Source organism: Anneissia japonica, unplaced genomic scaffold (assembly GCF_011630105.1).
Source record: "Anneissia japonica isolate Jap-2015-1 unplaced genomic scaffold, ASM1163010v1 scaffold234_len1672027_cov178, whole genome shotgun sequence".
NCBI classification, from domain to species: Eukaryota; Metazoa; Echinodermata; class Crinoidea; order Comatulida; family Comatulidae; genus Anneissia; species Anneissia japonica.
Window position 1 is genome coordinate 718,894 of NW_022738761.1, and position 24,504 is coordinate 743,397.

General features: G+C 32.4%; 1 protein-coding gene across 2 annotated transcripts in view; it reads right to left on the reverse strand.

Moving 5' to 3' along the window:
- LOC117117757 (homeodomain-interacting protein kinase 2-like) overlaps window positions 1-24,504 on the reverse strand; it is a 68,474-nt gene that overhangs the window by 13,625 nt on the left and 30,345 nt on the right. For both annotated transcript variants that reach the window (XM_033262175.1, XM_033262177.1), the window contains exons 4-10: window positions 24,200-24,319; window positions 23,011-23,153; window positions 10,890-11,018; window positions 9,755-9,917; window positions 9,312-9,500; window positions 8,420-8,572; window positions 1,156-1,329 (exon numbers count right to left, since the gene is read on the reverse strand). In XM_033262175.1, the coding sequence (XP_033118066.1) occupies window positions 1,156-1,329; window positions 8,420-8,572; window positions 9,312-9,500; window positions 9,755-9,917; window positions 10,890-11,018; window positions 23,011-23,153; window positions 24,200-24,319 (1,071 nt within the window). The remainder of the gene's footprint in view (window positions 1-1,155; window positions 1,330-8,419; window positions 8,573-9,311; window positions 9,501-9,754; window positions 9,918-10,889; window positions 11,019-23,010; window positions 23,154-24,199; window positions 24,320-24,504) is intronic.

The following is a 24,504-nucleotide window of genomic DNA, read 5'->3' on the forward strand; positions in this document are numbered from 1 at the left end:
GGTCTATATGTTTACAGTATAATGCTTTTTGATGAAATATGTACAAACTCAGAAAGTTTATGGGATTTTACAAGTCAATCACTATAAATATTATCACTGTGTGGATACACTGCCATCTACTAGTTAGTTTCATGCTATCGTAGCTTTGGTGACTAATTCAGTCTATTGAACAGCATATAAGAACATTAAGAAATTCTTTAAATGTAGATAGATATAATTAAATTAATAGGTACAGCACAGTCGCATTACTTCATTGGATGTGAAATGTCCAAGGTCATTCTTTGACATATATTTTTCCTAACGTCTTGGAGGCGGCGGTTTCCCATATGCATGGATTTGCTGGCCATGTGTAGGAGTCTGGAAGCATGTTCCAGGCAGTGCTCGGCATTGTACATTAAATGATCCCTCTTGGGATGATGTCAATGTTAAAACAAAACAAAGTCCCTTAACATCAGTAACTTTGTTCATTTAATGACCTATAAATGGTGTATATTGCTTGGTTGGGTCAACTGCATACTGTTATTGTCTAGACTCACCGCACGCCATATCTAATTCAATTTCCAATCCTTACATTTAAGTTACATTTTGTTTACATGAACAGAAGCTGAATCAATTATTTAAGCATGTTACCATTTGCAAACATGTTTTCAGAGTGAATATTTTTTTTTTTTTTAAAGGCATTTTTCAATTGTCATTTTTGTTATCATTTACTAATTATTTCATTAATATTAGTAACCATTACCCCTTAAGATATACGGTAATCATTATCCTGTAAGTCCTTATATGTATGGTAATATTTTTCTTATCATAATTAACAATTCAGAAGCGATTAAAGCAAAATAATTGCCTCCTACCCAGTTAACTTATATTTGATTATATTAATTACAAAGTATTATTTAATAATAATGACATCTTATAAGGCCCACGTATCCATCTCAGAGAGCTGCTTGTGGCACCATTTCCACCTGCAAAGAGCAGTAGCCTTTTCTGCATTTCTTTTATTATTTAAAAAAATTGTTGCTTATATCTTTTTCTTAATTTTTAATAATAGTTATAATATATACATTAACAAACGAAACAGTGAGGATATGAGAGGAATTGGATCATCTGGAAAATATTTACATTATACGTATATGTTTGCTATCGTCGACTTACCCGAATAAAAACATGTTGTCCTTGGGGCATTGGTCCTGGAGCCCATGTCTGCTGACCCCCTGAGCTGCCCATTGACATGGATAATGCAAGCTGCTGACTACCAGGGTGGTTAGGTGGGGCTTGTGTCACGTGTGTCATAACAGGTGTCGGCTGTTGGGCGTTGAACACTGAACCCTACAACAGAAACATACATTCATGGTTATTGCAAAGCAGCTGTTTGAATAATGCTGTGACATTTGAGGGGTAGAATGACAAGGTAATTCATTATTTTTAGATTTACTTTTTAAAAAAGATGATTATTTTTAATCAGAGCAGGGACAAATGCAGAAGGGGAAAAGGGAGCATATACCTATGATTGGACTGCAACAATTGCAATTTTTCTTTACTATTTTACTAAAACAGATTTAAACATCGATTTCCCCTCCCCCATTCTGACAATCTGTTTCCTTTTCTGACACCATAGGTTCTCATCTGTACTATATTTTGTATGGATAAATAAAAATATTTAATTATTTGAGAGCTCTTGTACTGGAAGTAGGCCAGTTGGACAAAGGGTGAAAAAAAAAGATGACATACTATAGTTGGCATTGTGTAGCCATTTATTATCTAAACACCAGATAATAAATGCTAGTCTTGTTGCGCATATTTCTAAGGCCTCTAGGCACTTGGCATTATAGCCTAGTCATTGGAACAAGCTAAAGAGTAGTGCTTGAGGTACAGTAAGAAATATGTAACAAGTCATATTGTAAAGTAAATCGTTAATGGTAACGTTTATGACTTTGTTAATCATTAATAGTACATCAAATTATAAAATATCACATAGCTTGATAAACAAATGGTAAGACGCCATTCATTAAACATAAAATAAATGTTTATTTTTTTAAAATTATGAGACATGATTAAAAGGTGAGTGCCTTCCATACATGGGTCCTAGGGAGCAGCGCTAGCTTTGGTTTATAAGATGTTTTCCTTCCATACACTGGGTCCTTATTTGTGATAAGGTGAGTAATTTCCATACCAAGGGTCTTGGAGGTTACTAATTCTATTTATTCTTGTAAAAACAAACACCATAGTTTTCCTTAAACCTAATGTTATTTAAATTAATTGAACACTACTGCATGGTAGGTAACCATATAATTGATGATTCAACTGCAACTTAGATATGAACGAAATTCAAAGATGAACACAAATCTAAGAAAAATACTTTTTATATCTATAACTATAATCTATCACCAAGTTTACTGGATTAATGATATCAAAGAAGTTATTCAACTAGTTGACGTCTAGGCCCCTTGGGGGTACAGCAGCCACCAGCAGTAGCTTCCTCTAAAAGGTCCCTTGAGCCAGCATTCTTGTTCAGTACCATCCTGATACATATCGCCTGCATTTGTAGGCTAGCTTCTCCAATGATGTAACCACTCTTAAATTACAGCTAGCGATTTCTGATCAGATTAGATTAACATATTGCTTAGTGTACTCTTAGCTTAAGTGGTGTATTTAACATCAATGCTAAAATTAGAAACGCTTCATTTAATATAATACGTAACAGACACGACTTTATCACTGGTTACCCCTCGGGTCACTTTCACCCTTTAGGCTCTATTTACCCTCGACTTCTGAGCCTCGATAGAAGTAGGGAAGAGTATTCAATAACTACCACTGTTATTTATTTTAACAAGTCAGACTTAAATTAGTGCTGAAAAATAAAATAAATATAATAAAATAAGGAAGTTAATGAATAATCAGACTTGACAATAGCATTGAACTTTCATCTCCATATTCCTCGGACCATTTTAAAGAATGGCTAACAAGATTGTTTACAACTGCTAATGAATGACTAATGCATGATGGGAAGGATATCAATTTTGTTTAAGTGATGATACAAACATTACATTAAACATATTGTTGGACAATAGTCAAAATATATAAAGGTAACAAAAATAATATTGGAAATTGTGAATTTGGTAAAAAATCAGGTATTTTACCTGCAAAAATAATTTTCTTTTGAAACACCATTAAATCAAAATATACATTATCATATAATATTTTGTTAAGTAAAAGATTTAGAATGTTCCCTTATACCCTGAAAAGGCTCTGTAATATTTAAAGAGAAATAAAGTGTATTGTCTATATTACTTTAGAGTTAGTTTTTAATGAGTGAATTGTGCTGCTGGGTATTAACGAAATAATAGCGTAAATCGCCTTAGATCTAAAAAAATATACAACTTTATGTTTAGTTGAAAATATTAATATTACAATTTTAAATAAGAAATTATCTTGTAAGAGCCTACCCTAGGCTAGATACCTAGCTACTTTAGACGGCCTATGCCTCGTAGTAGTCTGGGACCCGGTGTTCCCTACATGCTAGCTAGGCCTAACGTAATATATACAGTATACGATGTATCGAGGCCCCTAATTCCTATCGTTATTAATATTCTGTCTTAAATACACGAAATATACTTATCTTGGATTGTGATAAAATATAGGTTGAAGACTGACGACATTATGCAGCTGCTACTGTCGAAAAAAACCCTGTTGTTCTCAGCAACAACTGCATTGAAAACTAAACTCCGCATTGCATCTCTAAACTTCGCTGTATCCCCAACTTCGCAAATGCCACCCCAGTAATGGCGCCGACAATAGAGGGCGACACTCAAAAATGTTCTTTTGGATAGGTCTATAGTCAAAATATATAAAGGTAACAAAAATAATATTGGAAATTGTGAATTTGGTAAAAAAAAAATAATTTTCTTTTGAAACACCATTAAATCAAAATATACATAATCATATAATATTTTGTTAAGTAAAAGATTTAGAATGTTCCCTTATACCCTGAAAAGGCTCTGTTGTATTTCAAGAGAAATATATCATTCATTAATACAAATTATTTACATAATCATCCATAACGCTAATTAATGCTAAGTAATACAGTGTAATAAGTGTCTATAGACGTTAAAGCACATATCAAAAAACTCATAATGTAAACATAATTTCAATGTGATTGTACAGCAATTACTTATTAAGTCTGCGAACAGAAAATGTTCAATCTCTATTTATGGGCACACAATCATCAAACCTATTTGCATAATTATCGATAATACAAGGAACATGAATGTGAAGTTAAGATGAGATGTTGCCAGCAGCCATTTTTGTAAAATCATGAGCGTTTTCTATGAGAAATGCAAGACATACTGCAGGGACACAGGGGAATTATTTGACATGCAACACGAGTAAGAATGTAATCATTCCCATGTACACTACTTCAAAGAATAAATATAACATGAAAATAAAAAGGTTTATGACAATTTTGATGTTATCTTGTTAGTATTGTTGATGTTACGTGATGAATTAGATGAGATAGATTAGATTAAATAAGATTATGCCTTCGGTTTTGTAAGACATTCAACATCATCTTGTTAGCTGCGAATGATTAATGAAAATCATAAGATGACTATATTAATTTAGATTACCTGCCTGATATAAACATTATCTTTTTAGTGTTCTCATTGTTTAATAACAGATTACATAAGATGGATTAGACTAGTGCAGACTAGACTATGGTGGTTTAGATGAGATGGATTAGATTAAACATAGGCCTTCGGTTTTGCTAGATGTTCAACATCATCTTGTTAAGAAGCTGTGAATGATAGATGAGGATCATAAGATGGACTATTTTAATTCAGATTAAATCCTTTTGCTTGAATATCAACATTATCTTTTTAGTGTTCCCATTGTTTAATGATGGATTACATAAGATGGATTAGATTCGTGGAGAGTAAGCCTTCAATTTTGCTACTTTCAACTTTAGTTTAGGATCATAGATGCAGTTAGTATATTTCTTACCCAACCACTTAGCTTTATAAGGTGTAGTATATTTTCTTCTAAGTTTCTTTTTTTCCCTTTATGTTATTTTTAATTGATCTTTTAATTACTGTAGATGTTGGAAATAAAGAAAATAAAATAAACATGTACAAAGCATGATGAATTACTGAGGAGTCCATTACTAGACTTTTGTTCCTCATTAACATTAATTATGTCTGCGTTACTACATATATAGTGCAAAGGTCGCTTATACACTACACATTATTATTATGGTCATTGAATCAAACACCTATGTAATGAAACACATACTGAGCTCCCTGGGGGAGTACTCCACTGTTGCAGCTAGTAAACTAGTGCATGCATACCGCCTTACATCATGATCTATTAATGTAGTGGTGAATTTAGAGGAGGGGATGGGGGGGAGACAGCCAGCAGCCACCCCCCTGCCATTTATGAAAGTCCTTCCCTGGGCTCCCTCTATTTTGAATTCCTGGATCTGCCACTGTAATGGGATCCTTGCTAACTTCACACACAAAAAGCATATGAAAACTAAATAAAATAATAAATTTAAAAAAAAACAATGTTAATATAAAAATACACAACAGTCACCTCCTATTTATCTATTTCCTATCAAATTATCCCCAGAAAGAAGCAGAGACCTGAACACATCAAAATGACAGCCTGCTATTAATCATCATAGAAGAGTTTTTAATAAGGAAAAATCTAAGCAGATGAGCAATTTATCTAATGAGTAGCTATAATACCAATGATGATGATGATTGGTCAATCCGGCCAAACCTAAGAACATCCTTTCTTAGCTCGTCCTTTTCTATTATTAGCATCAGGTTGCCTAGAGGTAATAACAGGATGTACACACATATGTTTGTTTGACCTGAAGTACTTTAAACTGAGAAGATTATTCTTTAATATCATACAGATATAATAATACTGATTTTAATGGATTTGATAATTACTAATAATCAACTTTTACAAACTGTAAGCTGACTTAAATCACTTTCAAAAGGGTAATAGCCATATATAGCAGTGGCAGAAAAGAAAAAACATATTAGGAACCTTATGGTTAAACACAACACAAACACAACACAAAACCACAATACGAAGGCGACAAAAAATATTCTGACAAACAAAAATTGCACGCATGATGATTGCTTTTTGCAATCTATGTAAATGTGATATATTCTGCAAAATGCTGTTGCATGAAGCTGTCACGCTGTGAAAATCAACATTTATGCTTCAAAACTTAACGTTTAAAGATTGACTGTTTGCCACAAAATCCCTAAAATACCACCTCAAATTTTGAATATTAAATTGCTAACCGGCATTCAAAAGGATCAAATATGTTAACTTCCAACGAGGCAGACCTTCTTTTATACAAATTTTTACTATGAAGATTCTTAATGTGATTATAGGTACCAACCAATTCAAGAGCAATGCAAAGTATATAGAAACTGTATTATTTATGTGTTTGTTAATTGAAGGAAAATATTTTCAAATGAAATCTAATAAATTAAATATACAGTATTTAGCAAATTAATACAAAATCAAATATTCAAATTAAAATATTGAATATTGTTTATAGGGAGTTTTCGATTGAGCGATTATAAGAGCTACTGTAGCCCTACCATAAAAATAACTGAATTCTAGAATCGATTTGGTTTGAATCTGCATTGTTCAGAGAACTCGTCATAGAGGAATGAATCTATCTTAGGTACATACAGTTGTCCCTAGTAGCTTAATACAGTCAGCAATCTTTTAAGTAAATTTTTAACAACCAAGTGAAAAGTGGAGTAATTGTTCATCAGAGCCTAACCTTGATATGCAACACAATGTCACCACTTATTAAGACATTTATCTTTTCTTAGAATTCAATTTACAGTTGAATCTGAGTTGAGTCTGAAGTGCACCATCTTCTATTATACTGACATCACAACACATTAGCAAGTGTTTGTCACAGAAAATGCTAATGAATTAAATATTTGCAATCAAATAAGAATTTGACAAAAAAAAAAAACCTGCTGCTTGTATTCCAAAAAAGTGTTTACCTTCAAAAGATATCGATCATAATAATCTACAGCTTTTGTAGCAGTTACAATTGAAAAAATAAATGCTAAAAAAAATGAACTGCTTGGTCCTAATTTAGTATTATGTTAGCACAACCGCAAGGTACAGTAAAAAAAAAGCAACATTAATCCTTACTAATTAACAAAACAAAAAAAAAACTATCTAGCTACCTAAAAGTTAAGGAACCTATTTGTTATTACTTGTATATATTATTAGTCTTATATTCTTTAAAAAAATCTATACAAATAATTTATTATTTATTTATTCCTAAATTTATCAGAAACCTTGCTCACCAGTAACAGAATGTTAGAAAAATAATTAAAACAAGATATACAATCTTGTTGAAGTAAACAAATAAACATTATATTGATTTCAGGAGAAAATCTGTTTAAACAGAACTATCATATGAATCCATTTGATCTAAAGACCTACGTCATAAAAATTTGTGGATTAGATCAAGTTTCATAAGAAAAAAAATCATGGCACACGAAATATTAACGTTAGTGAAGTAAAAACGTGCTTGTTAGCGATTCCCTTTTTTTTTTCCAGAGGTCAATTAATTAAGTACAGAAATTGCACTCTTCCTTTATTATCTATAATCACTTATTCAAAAGAACAGAATAAATATGCTTCGTGAGAGCAGTAGGCAGTTTGATTATTGCCTTGTTAAAAATGGCACAAACATGCTGGTCCTATAATGTATAATGAATTCTTATTTGATCTTTCCTTTGTTGAAAATGTGCAGCATTCTGAATCCATGCTGAGGCTATCATGATATATCTTTAGTCCAGCAGATATGTGTGTGTGTGTGTGTGTGTTTCATCTGGTTTTGTAATTAATAATCCAATTACTTGTTTTTATTTGTACATCAATAAAAAAAATGGTTTATTATAAATAAAAACAAGTAATTGGATTATATTCATTAAATTCAAAATTATCTTTCATTTATGGTTTGCTCATATTGGCCTGGGAATTCAGCCTTTAAATTTAGGCACAAACACTCAGGTCATTTATTATATGGATTGCTTCTGGGTGAAGATATAAGATACCTGGTGTGTGGAGTGTGAATCTTCCAATTCTTAGATTTAGGGTTTAATCAAACCAAGTCGACCTTCCACTGCCTCATCACTCAAATAAACATCTTATATTTGGCAAGGATAGTAGTTTCCTTGTAATTAGTCTTGCAAATATTCTTTAATAATCTATATGGTACCCTTTGAAATTCATATGTCCTTTGTTAGGAATATCGTCCAACCAGAAATTGAAAATTACTGAACATCATATAAAAAACATGTTGACTAGCCAAAGAAGCTCATTAAAAAAAAATAAAATTAAATATCTCAGTAGATTGAAAACTTACCTGGCCAAACACCTGTGACTGAATAGTAATTGACTGATGTTGTTGCGGTACCATCGCTACAGGGTTGTCCACTCTGATTGGATAACCTTGTTTGGTGGGTGAGGCGATACCTTGAAGCCCTGGGGGGCATACGAACGAGGACATCTGCAGAGACTAGAAGGAACGATACACATGAACATGAATGATCGTAGAAGCCACATTAAGCTATTTAGCAAACTAAGTATAATGATGAAACATTAGGCTGTATTGAAATAAAGTTAAGTAACCTAAACTATGACAACTAATAATTATCAGATTTGAATTAGCAAATAAAAAAGAAAAATTACAGCTTAAACATACAGAAGCTGAATGTGTTGACTAGGATGTGATATATATATATATATATAAGTGAGGTTGTCAAAGGCCTTTCTAAAATAACACAAGCTGACAATGTAGTAAACATTGAAAATATATTCATTCTTTCTTCCCAAGTAAACATCATCTACACATGATTATTGATTGGCAGAGTTAGAAGCATGGCCTCATTTACAGCCATTTTTCAATCATTACTAAGAGACCCCTTAGCCTTCTGTTTATTTTCTCAGTCTATTGTGGCCTGTTAACCTATTTCTACCATGTCTCATGTGAACCACTAACTGATTTTAACCAGTCTACTCTGGACCACTAACTGGTTTTACCTAGTCTACCATGAACCACTAACCTATTTTAACCAGTCTACCATGGACCACTAACCTGTTTCAACCAGTCTACCATGGACCACTAACCTATTTTAACCAGTCTACCATGGACCACTAACCTATTTTAACCAGTCTACCATGGACCACTAACCTGTTTTAACCAGTCTACCATGGACCACTAACCTATTTTAACCAGTCTACCATGGACCACTAACCTGTTGGAAAGGATCTGGGTGGGGATACTGGCCGCTGCGTTGTTGTGACCCTTGTGAGCTACCAGCAACTCGCTGGGCTATCTGTGGCGGTTGATATGGGATGTAGGGACCGGACTGGAGATGATACTGGAGGAATGGGAACTCGGGGGCTGGTTGGTGCGAGGTACTTGCTAAAGACTGCCTCGACCTCTGTAGTGGTAGAAATAAAGTATATTATAAGCATCGTTATCCTTTAACACTTGTCAACACCAAATTAATGTTGGCATTTAAACTGAACATTGGTATTAACTTATGAATAATTCATGATTAGCCAGAAATATTTTATTCAGGAGGCAGTTGATTAAATGTCAGGTCATGACCTGTCATTCAGGTTGATCTTTTATATCTGTTGTTAATGCTATATTTAAGCCATTTAATCATTAACCTGCCCTCTCGTATTTTACCTGATTCTGGAACGCATTAATCTGGTTGTTGAGAGCCACATTTAAATTGGCATTGGATGCTGTTGCACTGAATCCTGGGAATGAAGACTGAATGGTGTCTGTGGTGTTGTAGAGTGGAATGCGTCTTTTGCATACATCCATCGTCTGAGCAGATTTCTTAATACTGTAATGAAAGAATATTTCTTGTTAATACAATAGTTTTAATCAATAGCACTTAAAATAAAAATAAAATATAAAATAAAAAATAAATAAAATAAAAAAAATAAAATATTACCATAAATAAATATACAATGAACCCTGTCGCCACTGATGTATCTTCTTGTTGAGTTAGCTTTAAGTTGTTTAGATAATGAATTTTAAAGTTTGTTGAGTAAGATCTGTTATATTGCAATTGTCATGCTAAATAAATGTTGTGTTAGCTTGCTCAAGGCTTTTTATCCTTTGTGTGCTGAATAAATTTCAATTTTTTCTATTGTCGACTCATATTTTGCCAATTTTTACTGGTTACAGTTTTTTCTAAGAATCCAGATCACATTCTGATTCAGAATTTGGCACTTGACCGATTTAATTCTAACTATAAATATTCACTTCGTCCAAGGTATCTATTTTTTTACTTCTTCGTGGAGAATACCATGCATAGATAAAATTTCTTGTCCAAATGTACAAGATATGTGATACTGAAAGTCACGATAATTTTGTTGAAATATCAATGTTTTATAGCTGTGTGTGACACACACTTCCACGTACAGGTGTCTTCTAAAACTTTAATGCACACATGTGCATTGTCTGGTCCTCAGGCCCTCCCCAAATTCCACCTAATTTCATGATCAAGTACCGTACATGCACATGTAATTTCTATTTTTATATGGTGATGATTCAATGAGGCTATGGGATTATCATTGTAAAGCACGCTATACAGTAGTCAGAATATAGTCAAGTATTGCATAAACATAACCATTTTAAAATAAGTAAAAGAGCATTTCAAATAGAAAGTAATAGAAAATAAACACCTCTGGTATCCAAATATAATCACAGTGACTCACATGAAATTTCAAAATATAGGAAACAGCATGTGAAATAGAACAGGTGAAGTTATATTTGGGCCACACTGCATAATTTGCGATCTATAACTTACTGTTTACAGTGTGCATATTCTCCAAGGTGAGAGAGGGTCACGAATGAATGATTTAGCGCCTCGAGAGGCGTGATTCTCTTCTCAGCATCAATTGTTAACATCCTTTTTAGAAGATCCACAAACTCTCGTCTACAAAAAAATAATTAAAACATAATAAAATATGATAACTGTTATTATTTCATTTTCATAAACTAATAATACTTAGTGGATCAAAAATGAACATGATTTATTCACTTATTGAATTATATTGGGAAGTAGTTAATTTTATATATAAATCATATTCTATAGGAATCATTATGAACATTTTCCTAATCTCTCTTAACGAAATTGTCTAGCGTATAATACTGCAGTCTTCATCAAAATTCACTAGGTAAGTGAACCAGGTTGTTTTATAGCCCTATCGCAAGCCCCTGGATCACACTTAATTTGATGTACAGTATGTAAACAGGATGCTCTCGGGCAGGCAGCCTTGCAAGTTCGGCTTAACATGTGCAGATTTATTTGCTAGATAGATCACAAGCGGAGGACTTACAAGCCACAGAGACATCACAGATGTGACAGGCAACCCCGCAAGACTTTCCATACAACCAGATTTTCATGGAGTGCTTTCCAAAGTTAATCAACCACAAAATTTCAAGGATATGAATTAGATTATCTAATCAAAGTGTACGGTGGAATTATTAATAAAATGGGTTTTTGCCTCCAAAAACTATTCAGTATTTTAAAAAATTTAACAAAATTTTAGATAAATATTTATGGAAACTTTTTTTTGTATTATTTAAATATAAATACAAAACCAAATTTCAATTTTTGTATACTTGTCTGGTATATTGACCAATGTTCAACTATGTGAATACAGTTGAACATTCATGGTCAATATGCAAGAATTATAATACATTAAAAAAAATGCCAAGAATTATAATACATAATATTTATTAAACTATGAAATTATATATTGACATTTTGACAAAATTGTGATCAAATATCTAGACATGGCCAAATTATACTAGCATGTTTTTACATATCTTGTTTAATGGCCCTTGCACCAGGTCAATGAGGTCAAGGACATACTTATATGACAAAACATGATGTGCAAGAATCTACAAATGTCATTTTTACTAAAGTAGCTCAGCCAGAGCTTAAGTTGTTCTTTGCGATTACTTAAGAGACAATGAGATGCTGTTTTGGAGCAAAGTAAATAAGTACACTACAGTTCACTTTATAGGATGCCTGACAAACCAATCTCATACAATGCTTGGGCAGGTCTAATTTTGGCTAAAATAGTTCTTGCGTAATCATCCAAAATGATAAAGTTGCAGAAATATAACATTATGGTTTTGATAAAGGATTCAATTCTGAGACTTGACAAATGTGTTCTGAAACATGACATTACTTCAAGAAAACTTGGATGTAGTAAACAACAAAAATATATTTTCAGTTGGTGGCTTAATCTATGAAACTATTATTTTTATTACAGCTTACATCAGGAACACCTGAAGGAAAGGATAGGAAACTAGGGATTTAATTTTTTTTAATGACTTAATAAGACATTCAAAGAAGTCAACTCCAAAGCACTCAAAATTAATTTATAAGCTCTTTAACTCTTGTTTTCAATGGTGACTTTTTATAGACTAGAAAGTATATTTTCAAATTTCAACGTTACAGTATGCCCACCGAAATCGATATACTCGCCCTACTGCACATCTTCAACTTTCATTGTTGCAATATGCTTAAATAAACAACACATATTTATCTAAGTCACATGTTAAAAAAAACTGTCATGTTAAACAAAAGAACAAAAACAATTGAAATAAAGGTCAATAAAGGGACACATTTTACTGTATATACTGTAATACTTTCTATTTAATGACTTTCAAAATTGAAAAATACTTGGATTGAAGATGTTTTATATCTACATAATGAGCAGGCTATGTCAAATTCTAATCAATTTTCCAGGAATAACAGTAAATGGAATGCATTACACTTGTATAAATTATGTAGTACGATTTAATCTAGTTTCGTCTTTACTTATGGATGGTTGGGTTTATTCGGTGTAAACACCAAAGATAACACACGAAAGTCTGAAGAAGACTTATTTCCAGTGAGGTCCTACTAGGGGTGACTGGGTAGTACAACTGAACCAGGGACCAACAGATTTTCCCGGTTCAGCGTACACAGTGGCTACAATCTGTTTAGCTACCTGAGCACAGCTGCTCCCACAATATAACTAATGGACTACAAAATTACCCACTGGCACTACATCAATTGAAAATAAAAATTACATTATTTGATTTTGAAAAAATAATTAATTCATAATAATATTTGACAATTCCAAAAAAAAAGTTTGGGTGGACAGAGAACGGAAAATTGTGAGGGGGTTAACTCTGTTTTTCTATAAAATAAGCCAATATAATAATACAGTAAGTATAATATTATTAGAATCAATTAATCATAAATGTAGTGTTTCTGTAAGCTAAGAAAATAGTTTCCAAGAACACTTTCATGTGTCCGAGGCCAAGAACAATTTCTTATGGAATGGTTTTTAGTCATAGCCTAGCAGTATGTCCTTAAAAAAGAAACAATATACAGTAGTATAGGTGATGTGTTTGTCTACAATATAAATTTCCCCTTTGTATTCTTTTTTTACTTTCCTAAGCTACTAAGTGTGGCTGTATCAATGAATTATTTAAATGTATTGTGTTAAGTAATTCTGAACGAATAGCTTTGGCATGTGCCACCAACTTAAAATAACAGCTTCTACCACCAATTGTGTATCGGTATATCCACTTACAATCGTATGAAGCCTGCAAGTGTATAGTTTAAAGTATGTATCATGCTAAAGGTATTAAAGCATTAATATTACATTAAATGTTTTATGTGGCTGAGAAATTTTAGGGACGTCTACAGGATGACATTCTTATGCCAACAGTTGCCAACTCATAAAGGAATCTAGTCAAGTGACCATCTGCAAATGTTAAGTTCAATCTTATCTACTGTACCATCAGTATCAAAATTGCGACATGGCTTGAGATGATGTGCATTGCAACATTTTACCCCCTAATTGCCACAGACTTATTACAGTATCTTATCTATAGAACAAACATAAGTAATTAAAGCTGAAATACACAGCTTCCGTGATATAGATTTTAAGACATAAAAATACACATTTTCATCTCAATTTTATGTTAATATTTCTGGTTCTGTAAAGGAAAAATAAATATGTGGTCAATTTTCAGTCTTATTAAAAGTAATGCCTAGAATTTAATACAACAGATGGAATTTTTTAACAATATATTGATCTCTACTATTACTGTTATTGGGAATTTATATTTTTAGGTGGTAAAACTCAAGCCGAGTTTACTCCAAATTTTAATTGTCTTGAGTGACTGATCAACATCAGTTCCAGAAAAATACTCATCTCATACCACACAAAATACAGACTATGGACAGACTTAAACAGCAATTAAATTAAACATTTAACAATTTATCTAGAGAAAAACTATTTTGCTTCTTCATAAATATTTACCTGTATCTTTACATTGAATTTATTTTGGCAAGCTCTCTGTTCAACTATGTTATCTCTATTTTCTTGGGAATTCAACAATGCACAAATAGATAATTTTGAAATGAAGGTATAATTTTGAAATGAAGGTGATACCAACACAACTGCATTCAATATTTCAAACCCCACAATGCCATAAAACAAATTATGTCACATGGAAAGATTCTGAAATATTTCCAAATTTCTAATTGTGACTAACTCCTTTCTTTTCTTCATTCTATTTCTATATTCTTTTTTATTTTATTATTATTACTTTCAATTTAATTTTCATATTTCTCTTTATTGAATAAAAGATATGTCATAGTTTATATAATCAGGTTATAATTAATACCAGGTCATAGATTATTTTATCAGGTCATAGTTTATAAATAGGTTATAGTTCACAGCATCAGATGTTGTTATAGTTTAAAACATAGCTATGACAGTTGTGCAACAGAGGTCATGTAATGAATTGTGTCAATTCTAAATAGGATACACAGGGCATTTTGAAATTCCGACAACTACTTAAATACAGTTCACAAATCCCAGCTGTAAGAATCCATTTGAAATGTCTACAGAATGCCAACCCAGCAGCATCTAGAGTTAAGAATAGCAGACAGAGGTGGGGAGAGGGGGTTGATTTTAATACAAAAGAAAAGCTAAGTTCAATTCTCAGTGGGTCTCATTCCATACATAACTCCCTATCTAACTCACTTCAAAACTGTCAAATTTACACTGTACAAACACCAATTAATATTTAATAAGGGATTTTTCTTTAGTTCTCAGTGAACGTGTTAGATTTGGTCAAATTCCTTATAATGAAGATTGGATATTTTTAAAGATATGTGTGAGCTGAGCTAATAAAATTGCCCAATAAAATTCAACATCTAAATTGCTTCTTTTTATTTATAAGTTATTAGCTTTCACTACTAAAAAAATTGTATATTATTTTTATATTTGCAGTGAAGTCTGTAAATCAAAGAAAACTAAATTGGTTCGATCGAAATGTGTCTCATCGGAAGCTATGATTTTTAAAAAATAGCAATTAAATCTTTTTAATTTAATTTTTAGGGTTTCTCACCAGGTTTTACCATAGAGTTTTAATTAGTACCTTTTTTTTATATAACTTAGACAAATTTCTTTACAAACACTTATTATTAGAATTTTAAATCATTAGCTTTTTACATTTGTCATATGAATAGACTCTATACTAATTACGTTGAGTAATTACCTCACTAGAGAGTATTATAACAACAATTTCCACACAGTATTAATTTTCTGACCTTCTTTGGATTTAATCATAGACAGAGAGTTCAAACTGAAATCAGGTTCATTATATAACAGATTAAACTCCCTAACTGCCAATGACTATAATCATTGGCAGTTAAAGTTTGAACTGTTATTTAATCATTGACAGATAGGGAGTTCAAACTCTAATAAAGTTCATTAATTAACAGTTTGAAGCAAATGTAAATCAATCTTCCTAACAAGTATGACTCACAAACTTCTTTAGTGTTTCAACTATAATGAGTTGCTATTACCGTTCATTTTATTTTCTATCTTTTTCTCCCTCACATCCTTTCATCAGACTTTTAGTCATCTATTAAACCTCAAAAATAGTCTTAATCAAGGTGAGAACCACAATTAATATGCATCAACGTGAAGTAATATCCTCAAATTCAATCAAATTTCCACATTCATCTTAGTCCACGCTACTGCTATAAAAAGTTGAATACGTTTGATACATAATTTTCATTTTTTTTAAAAACATTTCATTAAACATGTGAGGTCTCAGCACTACATTAGATGCATCATTGGTGAAATCATATTGAGATATTCACCAAAATACAGTAGGTCAAAGACAAAATTTAAAAAAAATTCTGATTTTAATGTTTTTTACTTTACTTTATTATTGTATACTTTTTAAGTGAATTTTCTCACTAAAACACTGTTCACTGCACATATTTTGTAATTCTGGTCCTATTATTTGTACAGGTTAGTTTATCTTCGAGGCTGATTTTCTCAAAACATGGTTCTCATACACCTAAAGTTTAACTGCTCAAATCTCTGGATCTACTTATCCTAGGGAAGCTATTCGAAGACCAAATTAAGGTATATAATTTTTCGAACTATGAGACTCATTTTGTGGTGAGACTTATACATATACTTTTTTGTAAAATTATGTAAAGAAATAAGTCTTTATTCAATTAAACTGATCATTACAAATACAGTCGACTCCGCCTAAGTCGAATCTAACGGGACTGGCATAAAAAGATCGAGTTATATAGATTTCAACTTGCAAATTTTCGAAAAAAAAAAAAAAAAAAATTTAACATACAACAATACTATGTGTACTCAATGCCCACAAAATCGAATTTCACGCAAAACCGAACATTTTTTTAAGTCCCAAAATCATTCCTATTCTTCTTTTAATAAAATACTTTTCTGAAAACATGAACTCCCTATTCCGAATCTAGGCCGATTTGTCCAATTCAGGACGGTAACACTCCTGGAAAAACCAGACGATAGTTAAATAGACATCGTTTAACGACAAGCATACCACACGCATTGCAATGGAGATTATCTGTTGATTAACATGACACGCATTCAATAAAACCGCACATGTTTTCATTTAGTACCTGTGTTTTTCCAATACCTTTCAGATATTTGAGTAGAGAGGTGGTGGCCCAGTATTCCAAACATCATCTGTCATGTACCTCTCTACCTCTCTACATGTGGCAGTACCATAATCCGATAGTCCCGCAGGATATAGGCATACATTATTATTTCAAAGTTTATTGACAATATTACACATCAAAAAGATGAAATATTGCACTATTCGCATTAAAATGTTGTAGGCAATGGTTTAGAAAAAAACATTAAAATGGTACATACATAAAGTATAAAGATATTTTTCTAATCTTTATATTGGTATGAAAATCATATTTTGAATAGATATAAGACTTGGCGGTTAAGGTCTTGCCTTCAAATTCATTGGTTTTAGGTTTAAATCCTATTCTTATTTTTTATTCGCCAAAAAAAACAAAAAAAAAAACAAAGTACAATACAGTGGTGGAATACATACAGAATACAAGTACAATAACTTTAATGAGTTGGCAGGATCACAAAAGCAAACTAAATCACTATAAGTCTGTGAACCTCACTCTCCCAGTTTAACATAAATACTATAAATATAATAATATAAATATAGATATAAATATATTATTATTATTATTATTATTATTATTATTATTATATATGCATTCATATTAAAATCGTACAAATATACAGTGTAAAGAATTTCACAAATCTTTACTGGTATGAAAATCATATTTTGAATGGATAAATGGCTTGGTTGTTAAGGTGCTTGTCTTTAAATTCCATTGTTTGTAGATTCAAATCATAGAGCCAATATTTTTTATTTTCTCACAACTTAAGACAACATTACTCCCCTCATGAGATATTTTTTAAACAAGTCATGTGCCACTCTGTAATTGTTTTTTAAACTGTACCTTCCTATTAGATATGTGCAAGAAAAATAATGTATAGGCACCATATCAAAATGAAATATTAGCTTATACTTCTTCATGTTATGAAACAGTGTAACACGAATAAGCTTTCTCAGGCTGGAATGTTAACCCACCTATACTCAGGAAGCATATTACCCTTGTCATCAAGATATGTAGCTGCAATTATCTAGGTACCTATTCATAGAATAATGTTTATAAATATCAAATATAGCAAAGGAAGTAGAAATTGGTAGTTGGTAGATTGAGTAACATTTCTACAGAAAAAAAAATAAATTTGGCAAGTGTGCATATGCAAAAAAAAATCCTATCAGATGGGTCATGCAGATATGACCACTAAACCCAGAATGCTAATATTAATCTAAGAAATGCTGCCAGTGCCATAGGGCGTATGTGGAATAACACGTTTGAAACGGGTCATCTCCTGAGCTATATTTATCTGGGACAGGATTTTGATAAGGTTAATCAAAAAGAGACTGATTTCTGTTGATATATTTTTTCTCCTTCTGTACTGAACTTTGTTTCAAGTAAAACTTCCTCTGCTAGATATAGTTAGGAAATAGGACTCTCTTTCGTTTTTAGTCCATATGTTCAAATCGAAGATATATTTTTGGGTTGGGCAGTTAATATGTGGTTGCCTTTTATTTATTAAACAAACCCATTTATTTGATGTCCTTTAATGTATACTGCCTGATTTACTGCAATCTAAAAACTTGACAAGAAAGAATTGAGAACTTGAATTACTTTGCTTTTAGATTTGCTTTCACCAGAAAATCAGCAAGAGAAAAAAAACTTCCCTTGCCAATTAACAGACATACAAATACTTACAATTGGCTGGTAACCTATTTAAGGATATATGTAGTATAAGGTCAATAAATCAGCGAAAATGAATTTGTTTCAATATTTTTATTTTGGAAGTTAATAGTCTATTTGATCTTCTTACTGTAGATGAGCTAATCAATTTTATTTATTTATTTTTTTTTGTCGTTTATTTATATGAGTATGTGTAGAAAAAGCGATAATCACATCTTGGGTGTTGGAAGTTTAATATTAAATTGATCTTAAAGTAGAAATAAAAATAATATAAAATTATCACTTTTTAATGACACTTGATATTGATTTAAGCTTGATTAACCATTCTGGAGTGTCATTCAAAGACCAAAACAGGGCCAAAAATAGTGTATGTGTTTGTCCCACACTCACACATTTTTATGTACGGTTATGCTCTCATTTTGTGGGACCTTATGCTAGGTTTACACTATATTCTCAGTGGCCACGGAAGCCATGTTTCAGGCCACCGTGAACAAAACGGGATGGACATGAGACAACGCAGGGATGGGCAAACGTGACAGGCCGTGATTGCTGTCAATACTGGCGTAGATTTGTCATAAAATTTGCCACTGCAGTCACGGTGCGGATGAGAAACCTAGTAGGCCGTAGTAAAACGGGGAGAACGCAACAAAACGTGACAGTACGTAATAGGCCGTAACAAAACTTGGAGACTGTCCATAGTGAGACGGGAAGCATAAATAGCAAAAATCGCCACAAATAAAACAACAAGAAGCAATTGACAAAGACAAAGCTATGAAAGAAGGCAAAGCGAAAAAAAATGGAGCAAGACCTAACAAAACTTAAATACAGAGAAAAAATTGCAAAAATCCCACAGCGCACCACGTTTTAGGGCGAACGGGGCTGCCGTGGCCACCTGGAAAATACTGTAAACCTGGCATTAGCAATAACATCCAAGGGGTAGGACTTAGCTGGAGGGCCGGAATCAAAGTATATGATATAGCATAAAACTGTAGCAGAGGTTGTGTCCTGGTGAAGGCTTAAACGCTAATTCACCACCAAATAGAAGTAAGATTATCCTGAAGAATACCAAAACCGAACCAAACCAACATAAACGACAAAAACATCTTTATATGCTGGTATCTGCCAATAGGTGCTAATCCAACTTCCTCTCATAAAAAAAAACCAAATTAAATATACTGGTAATATGCCCCACCAACCTGGAGTCACCTAAAATCATACCAAGCTTCTTATATTTCCCTTACACATTATGTACCAGGGACTTAAAATTAATCAGGGTATAGAGTAAATACCCTTTAATAGATTATCCAGCAAAAAATAGATTTTATCTGCTAACTTTCAAGGATAAGTAGCTAAAAGAACAAATAAAACATTAGGCAGGAAATTTAAGCTCATCAGGGATTTATGGGTCGTACAGTGATAAAATCACACAAAGAAGTGAATCCTAGGCCAGGCCTCTATTACCTGATGATTATCAAAAACTTGATTAATGTATACCTCTCTCTGGAGTTTCTTTCGCAGCAGCCACATTCTTTTATCAAGCTTAAAAAGGTGCCCTACTTTTTCGATACATACAGACTTCGGTTCGTTATTAAGTTATGTTCTAATCACATTACATCCCTATCCACCATCCCTAGTAGTAGTATATGTAGTAGGCAGGCCTATATCCCCCTCCTTTGATACCGCTACATAAATCCAGAATTATTATTATTATTATTAATTATATATTTTATCACTCTTTTGACTCCACCAACACCACTGATACCCAATAGACGGATTCTGCGACTGGGAACCAGTACTGTTTATGTGATGTATAGTGGGTATAACTTACAATGCGATCAATATGAAAGTATAGGAAAGAGTAATTTTATGGTTGAAAGACAACCGCCCACAGTTAATGCGAAAAATAAATGGTAAGGAAAGGCAATACTATTGGTTTAAATAGTGTTTTATACTTACTTTAAAATTAGAACCAGAGCATCAAGGAACTCTCAGTCCTCTATCACTCACAAATCGGCTATTACAGATCATGTCATTGCTGAAAATCATATTCCAAACTGGGGCAACACAAAGATGTTAGACAAAGAACCACACACGATAGCCAGAAAAATCAAAGAATCACTATGGATACGCAAAACAAGCAACAACATTAATCGGGAACAAGGAGGACATGATCTCAGCCATATATACGATGATTTACTACGAAGGCCAACAGTAGAACTGGTAACAAGAGGAGGGGGAACCAACGAAAAGCTAACGTAAGAACTTACATGCAAGATCACTGAAGCATGAACGATGTAACTGTAACAAGAAGGGGTCATTTGCCTGATCAAGGCTACCGAAGCTAGCCGAAATGTAGCTGGTAAGTTTTTTACAATTGCCTTATCTTTAAAGAACTACAACTCCATTTATTTATTATTGTTGATTGTTTAAAATTCTCTGTGCATTTTTGTGTTTTAAAATTATGTGACTCTTTATAAACCTTGAGCTGGCCTAGAAATCGTAGGTGTCCCACACATTTTGAATCCCATTTTCCCACATTTTTGTCTATCACTTCCCTCTCACCTCTACTTTTTAAATTCCTACTGTCTGTTCCCTATTTCAACAAACAGGCAGCTACATCCTTAGTATTAATAAAAGCTTTTAAATTTATTGGATCTACCTCTGCCTACTTAATTTTTAATCAGTACCTTCCTCTTACAAGAATTAGTCTGTGTTTATAATGCTTAAAGTGATTACTCTTTGCACGATATAAATGTAGGATGATAGGATAGGAAGACACAAAACCGAGCTATCTTTACAAAATATCATCCTTTAAGTCGATTACAAACTTCTTTACATCAAGCAGTTCAAATGAAACCTTTTACAAACATCTGACTAAATGGTGATTTACTTCTGCACAACAGGCAGTTCAACTACACCCTTTACTTAAAGTCAAAGTTCAATTCTTCACATCATTTCCGACACACTACAAAACACCAGCCAATGCTATAATTTAATAATGAACATGGCCATAATGTACAGTAATGTAATTTTAAAGACATATAATGCCTGCATTGAAATAACATATTTAAGCCTATGTTTGAACTGCTGTGTAACCTAATATCTGGGTAACATTTTAAGTTCCAATTGAAATTTATCTGTTCCTTGCCAAATAATGAATTAAAAAATATGGTTCCAATATTCTTTGCATAGGCCCTTAAATTGGCAGTGAAAACCGAGAAAATTATTATTTTTTTATCTGTTTGTAACTGAAAGTAATGCAAAGTGAAGCATGGGTTTTTTGAGGACTCACCACTCGACAAAAAAATTTACGAGTCCAATCAAGATTGAGATTAAATTGATATTTTAATGCTCGACGGAAATAATGCGCAATTGAATAATGTACAAACTAACGGGTACAAAATAAAATATTGAGTAAATGAAATGGTAAATATTTAAATGAAAAACTAAAATCTAGATATACTTTACATTATGAATGGAGTAAAGAACATAACTGGATGAAAAATACTGTTTAAAATGTTTTTATGTCTGAGAATCTCTGCTGTAGTGATGGTCGTAGAACCTCTTCATAACCACAATAATGAAATTTTAAGGGTGAAAGAAGTTCAAAGTACTATAACATAAAATCCATGACACCTTCACAAAATATATCTGTATGATCTTATACACTAGGATACTTAACCAACCAAAAAACAAAATAAACAAAGAATGACATGTGGCAAGCTCTCCCCCGCCTACTACTAAATTGTAGACAATTCATAATAAAGAATGGTTTACTAAGAAAGCAATGACGCATAGATAATCAACCATTAACATTCTGAATTTAGGGCATTCCTCTAGATTAAAATAAAAAAGGTCAAAAGTTATGTGATCCCTCCACCCATCATTGTTCTATTTCTTTGGTTTCACTGATTGTTACAAAGCCTTCTATTCCAACAAGTTGTTTTACACACAAGGTACCAAAAAAGGTATTTTACATTTGTCAACGTTCATATTTGGGTTTAAAATCTTGCCTGTGCTCAGAATATAAGGCAGGTGTGAGTTATCGAATCTATCCACCAGTGTTTTTTGTCTTATTTATATTTCTAGATGAATTGTTACAAAGTTATTTTATACCAGAACAATTTTTTTGGGGGGAGGAAGGGGGAGGGGGTGTGGAGATAAAAAAGAATTGTGTTTTTGGATTTTCCAATGCCAACTTCTTTTTAACAATCTATGCAAAATTAAGCCAGTGACCTACCTGTCCGCCTTTTCTGCTAGAAGCTCGGCCCCTTCTAAATCAGATGGAAGGTTCACCTGGGCAATATCATCCAAACAGTTAAATATGTACTTGCGTGCTTCTTTCGATTTGATACCTGTTTCAACCTCATGTTCCTCTGCTTTCTATTTACATAAAAGTACAAAATTCATTTAAAAAAAGTTAATCATTTTATGTATCTACCTCCATGTTCTTTGCTTTTAATTTTCATAAAAGTGAAAAATTCAGTTGTAATTTTGTCAATATAAAGTCAGCTGAGTCGAGCCCTATTTTTTTTTTTTCGGGGGGGGGGGGGGGGGGGTCAATGACTTGAAAATAAACACATACAGTCATAGCCTAAGCTGTAATGATTTTCGTTATGATAATGAAAGAAGGCCAAACTAGGCTAACTAGGCCTAATCAGTGGTTTATAATTTTACCCAACACACAATTTTCACTCGTAAAATTGGCAACTCAACCAGTTTCGGGAGAACACAGTAAACTAGCTAGGATGTGGAGAAAAAGATCAGTTTAATGACATTAAACACTCTCTTTTTTACTTTTTTAGTATGATAATTAAACAGGATGAACACTGTACAGCACTATATTTAGCATTTCAAATTCTTGCTTACTCATTCAATTGCTTCCACCAGTGCATGTTTTCCTTACCCCCTTATTCCTTTCACTATTAGGGTTATTTCCGGGATGTTTATCCCCTTCCATTCTAATTTTATTTTATTTAGAGAAAATGTCATAGATTATACAAATTATCATAAAAATCAGCATATTTAGCTCTGTAGATTTAATTAAATTTCACAAATCAATTGAGGCATATCTATTTAAAAGTTCAAAGGCAAAGCAAACTTCTCGTTATTTTAAAAAGCATTTAAGATTGAATTTGGTACTATTTTAAATATATTTATAGTTCCTTTTTGTAACAAAATCTAGTATCCACTATACATATATTTATATTTTCATATACCACTATCATAATTCACATGAATTAAAATTGTAAAACATCAATACACAAAACCTCGTTGGGTATTATGTAATAAATTAACATAAAATATACCACTTTCAACTTTGGGACAATTCTACTGAACAAAGAAAAAGATTACTTGAGATTACCCAATTGTATTTCATCAATAGAGCATAATGTGATGGTACTACTACCGCCATCCCATTAACTTACCTTCAGCCTCCACAGTGGGAAATTAGCATCACAATCTCGTTTGAAGAAGCGAGTGGTCTTGGTGGCTGAACTGAGCAACCTATCAGCAGGTAGGCCCTGTGTTTGTGAGATGTACCGAATCTAAAAACAGAATATAAATATATCTTGAAACTGAGCCTAAATGTGAACATTGTGTAAATAGCTAGTCAGTAATTTTATGGCATATGCTGAAACATGTCAATATGTCTAGTCTTTGAATGGCAAGTGTATGTATAGTCTATTGTACAAGATGCCATATGTTTATGAAAGTATAATACATACTCCAA